The following is a 7,944-nucleotide window of genomic DNA, read 5'->3' on the forward strand; positions in this document are numbered from 1 at the left end:
GAAAACAGCCTGAACCTGGGCCAGAATCGAGGGCTGAGTGCCCCAATGACTCACTACAAGACCTCGCTCTGTCTCTCCCTTTCTCTCTTTTCCTCTCTCTCTCTCACTGTCTCTACAACCTCTCTCGACCTGGCTTCCTTGCTGCTCTCTCTCTCTTTCAGTGCTTTCTCTCTGCTTAAATTCTTAGCTGCTTCTTATTCCCAGCTGTACCTCTCACAATCTGTGTACCTGACTCATCCCTCTATTCCTCTCTCTCTCTTTACTGTCTCTCTCTCTCTCCCCACCCTGTAAAACAGATTCATGACCCCCGAACGGGACGGGACAGTTCAGTGACAGAGGCCACTGTCAGACAGTTACAACGCCACCCAGCAGCCACCGGCATTCATCAAACTGGCAGTTAAATAGAAGAGCCAGTATTTCTTACACTGATTCATCATTTTATCACCAAGTATTAGTCATGCAGGCATAATGGGCTCCATAAAGTATAAGCAGTAAAATACACAGTTTATGTACTGTGATATCATTTCATTTTGTCAGCAGCATGGTATGGAGGCAGCGGGAGTCCATGTGGCTCAGTCGGGTAGCTGGATAGCATCGGCACGCTTGGTGTGGAGGGATGCGTGACAAGAGCGTTAACCATAGCAAAACACTGGCACCAGAAGATAATGACGCGATTATACTGTTATACACACACAGCAGCTTTGGTCAGTTGTGTTTTTGTCGACAGCAGACGGGCCTTTCTCGCTGAAAAGAGAGCAGTAGCCGCAGCTTAATTGCTGACAAGCGTGCTTTGTCTCAAATGTAGGTATGGCCCGGTGGAATAAACACTGCTAATTGGCTAATTAGTTTTGGCGGAGCTTTGTTTGACGTCTAATCAGGGGATTATTTTCCACAGGAACGCTACAATGGAGAATCTGTGATTATGTTGTTTGTTTGGCCAACGGAGGCATATGTATGTATTTTTGAGTGGAATATAGTCTTTTTTTTTTCCGAGTTGAGTGAAAAGAATGGATTTCATAGGATTACTTCCTTGTGTATTGGCTTAAATTTCCGCATGTAATCCAATGATGGTTTTCAGACCCAGAAACCGCGCGTCCCTTTATGGAACTGCGTGGTTCTGGCATGACACAATTCAGCTCTCTGCTCCTCGGAAAGACTTGGAGAGATTAAAACATCTCTGCTGTCTGAGAGCGGAAAAATAGTGGTGCACAACACACACACACACCTTCCATCCATCCATCCAACTGGCTCTTCTCTCTACTGAACGTCCGCCTCACGTCTGCCAGGGCCTGACATAAGGAAATGATATATAGCACACTGTGAAATCAGTCTCCCCTGAAGGATGAACAAACAACAGGATTTATCATCACCTGAGGATATCGCCTCGCCAGTGTACAAGCAACAAAGACATGAAAGCGTTGTACTGTTATAAAGGGAACAATGTTTAGCTGTACCTTTGATCTACTTCACAGTAACAGCGAATGTCTTAATGTTGTAGTTATCTGTATTCGATTTGATACAGATCATCAGGTCTAACTCGCTCCAATGTCTGTTTTCCACAAATTCTGTCTTCAGACAAATCCTGAAAAGCCCCTGGCCCAAAAGTTGGCCCTTATAGTGATACTGTACTGTTATAAAGGGAACAATGAGATTGAAGTTACCGCTATTGATGCATTTTATCAGCAATGGCTGTTTTTAATGGCTTTTTTTATGTCAAAGTCCCCCTTATTTCCAGTGTTCAGACACATCATGATATGCCATTGGGCCAAATGGGAGCCTTTCTAGTAAGAAAAAGAACAGTTTATAGGCTACTTTATCAAAACGCAACATATCGTAATATGCCACTGAGCCAAATGGAGTCTGCTTTAGTCAAAAAAACAACTGTATTTCAGAAGTGTAATGACAGAACGTAATCCCCATGCTCCAACTACAGTATCTAAGCTAAGAAGTAAGTCATCATTTTAGGCAGATTTTCAAGTGCATCAATTTTCCCATTATGTGTCAAATGCTTGGTGATATCCATTATTAGAACTACTTTTTATATCAAAGTGCCCCTTTAACCCTGAGCTGACATCACACAGATGACGTCAGCAGAGTTAACAGTTAATGGGTGTGGGATCATGTGTGTGTTAAATTAGCAGCAGACCACACAGAGTCTCAAGTCAGTGTGTAGCGCTAACTGTAATACAAATACAGCTAATTGTAATGTAAACACTCTGTAATGGGAACTGGTGGCCACCGCACTTCTGATGAAGACCATTTACTGGTTTGGAGTATCTGGGACAGAGTGTGTAACTGGATCTGCACCATTTGAAGTGACACTCTTAAAACCTCTTGAAAAATAATTGCTGACATGAAATTATTATTTATTATTGAACATAATGAAAATGATTTAGAACCTTTAGAAATTAGTTATTAAGAACGTTGATTACAAAATACAAACATTATTTTATTATTTTAGACCCTAACCCTTCCCTCAACTTATGAATAAAGCACTTTAAGAAACAACTGATTATCTCCAAGGTGCATTAATGATCTAAAAACTCAAAATCTATGACTTCTGTTGCAGACCACTTCACCCAGGTGCTGCACTGTGAACATGAGTGTGTTCGAGACCTGGCCACCCGGCCCGGCCGCCTCTCTCCCATGGAGAACTACCTGCCTCTGCACTACGACTACCTGCAGTTCGCCAACTTCCAGTGTAAGTCGCAAACATTCCCTCTTTATCCTCTCCACATCCAACTAATCCCAGTAATTAGCTGTCAGTGAGATGACAGTGGTAATCTGCAAGATCTTTATTTGTTTTTTTTATTTTGGCAACATCTATGTTGCTAAGCGCTGATTGCTGTGGTGTTTCTGCACTGCACTTCCCAGAGATCACCTGTCAATCAAAACAGTGTGTTCAGTACTGTGACGTCTTTTTCCTTGGATTCTCTGTGGATGCAGTTTGAGTTTCTGTAGGTGGCGCTCTGGTGGCTATCACTGCTCATGCTAACTACCCAGTTCTTCCTCTGTTTATTCCAAATAAACTGTTGTTACAGCTGCAATAAACAGAAAAGGCATCACTTCTTGTGCGGCAGAGGATTTTTCCTGGGAAAGACCTAACTGCTATCGTGTGTTTAGAACAGCAAATGTAAAAGCTTTCATGAACTGGGTATAAGTTGAATCACTATTGTGTTATCAATCAGTAACATTAGTAGCAAAATGAACATCTTCTTATATGGAAATGTCATAGAGTATTTTTCTGATAGAAAACCTCAAGCCATCACTGATTTTCATACAGTGTTTCTTAAGAATAAAACGCTGTATAGCACAAAGAACAAAACTCTCTCTTACACCTACCTGATTATCATCAGTGTTATTACAATCAAAGAAGATTGACACACCCATAGGACATACGCCCAGACACACACACATTCAGGTACACACACACACGTGCACCTACAAGAACACACACAAAAACACACATCCATACACACAGAGAAACCACAAAGAGTCAATCAGCAGCGAACCACACCCGGTTAGGAAGCACACATTGTTCCACGTGAATATTGGCATTATTTGGTGTGTGTGTGTCTGGGCAAATGTTATATGGGTGTATCCATTTTCTTGACAGTGACCTCTCAGGTGTGTTTCCGTGCATGTGCCTGTGTGTGTGTCTGTGTGTGTGTGAGTGGATGGATAGCCCCCAGCTGTCTACTGTTGATGAAGAGTTAGTGAAAAGCTCTTCTAGACAAGGGCGTTGGCAAAACAACAAAGATCGTAGTTGGAAAAGACAGTGTGCTGAGTAGCTGTGAGATCACCAGATTATACTTAATGACCCGTAAGCATGTGGCTCTAATAAACCAAAGTGGATCATTGGATCTGTGCAAACACACCGAGCACAGGCTTCGATTCTTAACAGACGCTGATGGGTGTGTGGGTGTGTCTGTGTGTGTGTGTGTGTGTCTGTCTGTCTTTTTGTCTGTCTGTGAGTCAGTTTGTGTGTGGATGTCTGTAAAGTTTCTTCCCATGGGCCTGTGAAGAGACAGAAAAGATTCAGTGTGTGTTTACTGTATCTTAAATCCTAAAGGCATGAATGGCTGACAGTATCACCGCTTTTGTAAATGCTAAGCCTCTCCTCTTTTTCAATAATTATTTAAGGTCTCAACTTACAGCGCTCCAACACCTTACTCAAACATGTGTCAGTGTTTGAACTTGAAAAGGATACATGCATGAAAAAACCTCTAGGAGGGTGCACACTCGTTCTCTGCTTGTAGAAACGAGGTATTTTCATGGTGTTGGCCATGGCGACTTTTACATATTTGCCTGTGTCTGTTGTCAGCAGACTGTAAAATGGTGAGATTTAATAGCTTTGGATTGCTAACATGCACGAAGAAAAACTGATAGCACTGCCAGCAAGTTAACTGCATCCCTCAAGTACCAGGAAGGCCCTTCAGTGTGAGGGGAAAGTTATTTTTAAAAGTAATTAGTTACTTTACTTTGACAACTAGTTATGTTATAAAGTTACTCTTTATTAAAAGTAACTTGTTCAAATATTTTGCGTTACCCACTTCAAAGCCATGCCGTATATGGCTTGTCGATCATTGTTTTAAAATGTGAAGCAAGACTGTTGCTCTGTTTTTAAAACAGTAGGCTGAACAGTAGTTCATTTATATCAAACATATTTAAATTGTGTTGGGTTTTTTTTCAATCAGCAGCATGTTGTCTGCATGAGATGCAGAGGGATTTTCACTTTTTCTACTTTTTTATAAATTTGCGCTGACCAAAATTAAACCATATCAAAGAAAAATAATTGTAAAAACACTCTAGTAACTGAAAGCGGATTACAAAAATTGAAAAACTAAGGCGTTAAATTGCTAGTAGTCTGAGTACTCCTCAATCTGAGTACTCCTCAATCTGAGTACTCCTCAACACTACCCCTCAACACTGTGGCCTGTGCATGTTTACACTCCTCTCCTCAGCACCTCCACAACTACAGCTACCCCTGCTCCAGAGGTTTGCCTTCACTCAGCAGCCTCTCATTGTGCTCTGGATGCTTAATCTCCCTCTATAAATCCTCAGTGGCGTTTTTCTGTTGAGCAGAGCTGAAATCTCCAGACTCGTACTGACCTGGGAGCCGCAGCAGGCGCTCTGCCAGCAGCAGATATGCTGCCTCAGCTTCAGCCAACACAGGAAGTCTTTGGTTAGCCCGGCTCCCTTACAAGCTAGTGAAGTATGTGCCTGTGCCTGTTGAGTCAGACTGTAGGAGGTGTGTGTGTGGTTAGGTGCGTGTTTGTGTGGGTGTTCGTGCCTCTGTGGGTGTGTGTGTGTGTGTGTGTGTGTGTGTGTGACTGAATCTGAAAGTGTGTTGTTGCATGTGTGTGTGTGTTTATAGCTCAGTCACATATCATAGGGGAGACAGATATTTAGCTGATAGTCCTGATATACAGCCGGCTCAGTCTGTCACAGCCATCCATCTCTGTTAACCTAACTAGCAACGCCTGGCAGGGCTCCTCAGAATGAACTCTCTCTCTGTGTGTGTGTGTGTGTGTGTGTGTGTGTGTGTGTGTGTGTGTGTGTGTGTATATGCATGTTTCCACTATCTCAACCAGACTGCAGCTTTTGCTCCACCGTGGTAATGGTCCTGGAATGTCAGCCGTGATAGATTTCCACACTTTTGACACACACACACACACACACACACACACACACACACACACACACACACGTGCAGCTCATTCAGTCCTTTGGTAGATGGCTTTACAGCTCTATAGAACAGAGCGGAAACCCAAGGATAACTTATCGAGCTGCACAGGGCAAGATCAGTGTGTGTGTGTGTGTGTGTGTGTGTGTGTGTGTGTGTGTGTGTGTGTGTGTGATTACAGCTCCTTGTGTTCATATGTAAACCGTGACTAGAAACTGTTGCATTGATTTTTTTAATCTAATTCCTCTCTTTCTGTGCTCTGTCTCTCTCCCTCTCCCTCTCCCTCTCTCTCTCTCTCCCTCTCTCTCTCTCTCTCTCTCTCTCTCCCTCTCCCTCTCTCTCTCTCTCCCTCTCCCTCTCCCTCTCTCTCTCTCTCCCTCTCTCTCTCTGTCTCCCTCTCTCTCTCTCTCTCTCTCTCTCTCTCTCTCTCTCCTCTCTCTCTCTCTCTTCAGTGGACATGTTGGAGGAGGCTCTGCAGTGCGCTCTCTCCTACCTGCTGTTCCATGAGGGAGAGGAGTTCATGACGGACAACGTGGATTACTACAGGGAGGTGCTGGGACACGACAGCAGGCCACGAGAGGTCAGCACCCGCTGCAGGGTGGGAGGGGGGGCGGGGGATAAATGACCGGGTGGATGTTTCTCTGGGCGGATGGATGGGTTGGTGAATGGATGCTTCAAGTTATTTATGTATGTACTGAATGTATATATTGGTGTGGAGCAGGGCAAGAAATTTGACTTTTTTCTTCCATGCTGATCTGATTTTTAGGGGCATTTTTTGGAGGTTAGGCTTAGTTAAGTTTGATTGATCTATAAAGTAATACATTTGCATTGCATTTTGGCAAGTAAACACTCAATTTGTGCCAGTAGGATGTGTTTTATTTTAAACCAGAATAATATAGGCCTACCACATGTTCCACATTTCGTTTTCCCACACCACTCACTGTCCTCAAACAGTCCATCTTCCGCCACTCAATTGTTGAGGTTTTTTTACGATATTGGTTGTTTTGTTTTTTGTCAACTCAGCGGTTCATGTGAGGTCAGCATTTTGTCCTGCTGCTGGCTGCGTGTTGGCAACATTTTCTACTGCTTCAGGCTGTGTATTCAGTTGCTTTCTGGTCATAAACCGCTCCATTTTTCTCATCCCGAACTCACTGGGAAAACTCCTCTGGTCTTGAATCATCTATGGTGGCCCACGGGGGACAGTAGTCACATTCACACATGAATACTTGACAACAAATCAAATGTGAGCAGGGTGAAATGCAAAAACAGGTGGTCCTAATTATTGGGGACATTTTTTTACCCCCTCATTTTTAATTTCACAGGCATTTTATGAACTTTCAAGCGCACTTTTGCCCCAAGCCCCGTTAAATTCTGACCCGGATGTGGAGGATGTTTTGAAGGTTGCATGGAGTGACCATTGTGTCTATGTATGAATAGATATAACTATGGGTGGAATGGACGGATCGATGTCTGTGGTTGGATGGATGACTGACTGACTGGGTGTATGGACAAGAGTGGAGAAGTGAGGAGGAAATGAGAGAGGACAGCAGAAGAGGAGAGGAAGGAGAGAAGACAGGCAGGGGAAGGGGAAGGAGAGGAGAAGTGTGGATTTGAGAGAAGTGGAGGAGACAGGAGGCAGCAGGCTGTTTGCTGTATTTCTTGGACAACCTTGCTACTCGCCACTTGCCAAAAATTGCCTCTCAGTGTTTGCTTTTCACTTCTATATGTTCTCCATCCAGCTGGCAGTATTACGCCGATATTGCTACGTCAATGTGTGTACGACGACATATTTTTACTCTGGGCGTGTTCTTTCATTATTTCATTGCCCAAATTTGCCCCCTAGTGTTCATAACACACTGAGTAACTAGGGGTTGAACATGTGCCAACAGTAGAGAAAATGAAAATTCGCTAAGTTTAAAGGTGCTAATCATCAGCATGTTTAGCGCTGAGTGAGAAGTTGTCCTCCCTAAACCCCGGCACCTCTGACCACCTCCACTGGAAAGTCAAGCAGCTCCTTGTTTAAGTCCCACCTCCACAACCCCTCTTTTTCCTAGAAAGCCTGGTACTCATTAGAGTGAACGAGGCTCCCAGTAGGACTGTGTGAATGTGTGTGTGTGTGTGTGTCTGAGATTGCGTATGTGTGTGAGACAGAGAGAGAGAGTGAGAGAGGATGTGTTGCAGCTCATGCTCGTGTTTTTTTTACTCATAGCTTACATTTTTCTTGCCCTCAAGTCTTTCCAGCGCCGTCAGTTTACAGT

At 43.6% G+C, this 7,944-nt stretch overlaps 1 protein-coding gene across 2 annotated transcripts in view; it reads left to right on the plus strand.

The window, feature by feature from the left end:
• The window catches only part of p3h2 (prolyl 3-hydroxylase 2), a 65,448-nt gene that overhangs the window by 47,868 nt on the left and 9,636 nt on the right, over positions 1-7,944 (plus strand). For both annotated transcript variants that reach the window (XM_071908559.2, XM_071908560.2), the window contains exons 4-5: positions 2,570-2,701; positions 6,139-6,266. In XM_071908559.2, coding sequence (XP_071764660.2) covers positions 2,570-2,701; positions 6,139-6,266 — 260 coding nt within the window. The remainder of the gene's footprint in view (positions 1-2,569; positions 2,702-6,138; positions 6,267-7,944) is intronic.

This window comes from Centroberyx gerrardi, chromosome 9 (genome assembly GCF_048128805.1).
Source record: "Centroberyx gerrardi isolate f3 chromosome 9, fCenGer3.hap1.cur.20231027, whole genome shotgun sequence".
Classification (NCBI taxonomy): domain Eukaryota; kingdom Metazoa; phylum Chordata; class Actinopteri; order Beryciformes; family Berycidae; genus Centroberyx; species Centroberyx gerrardi.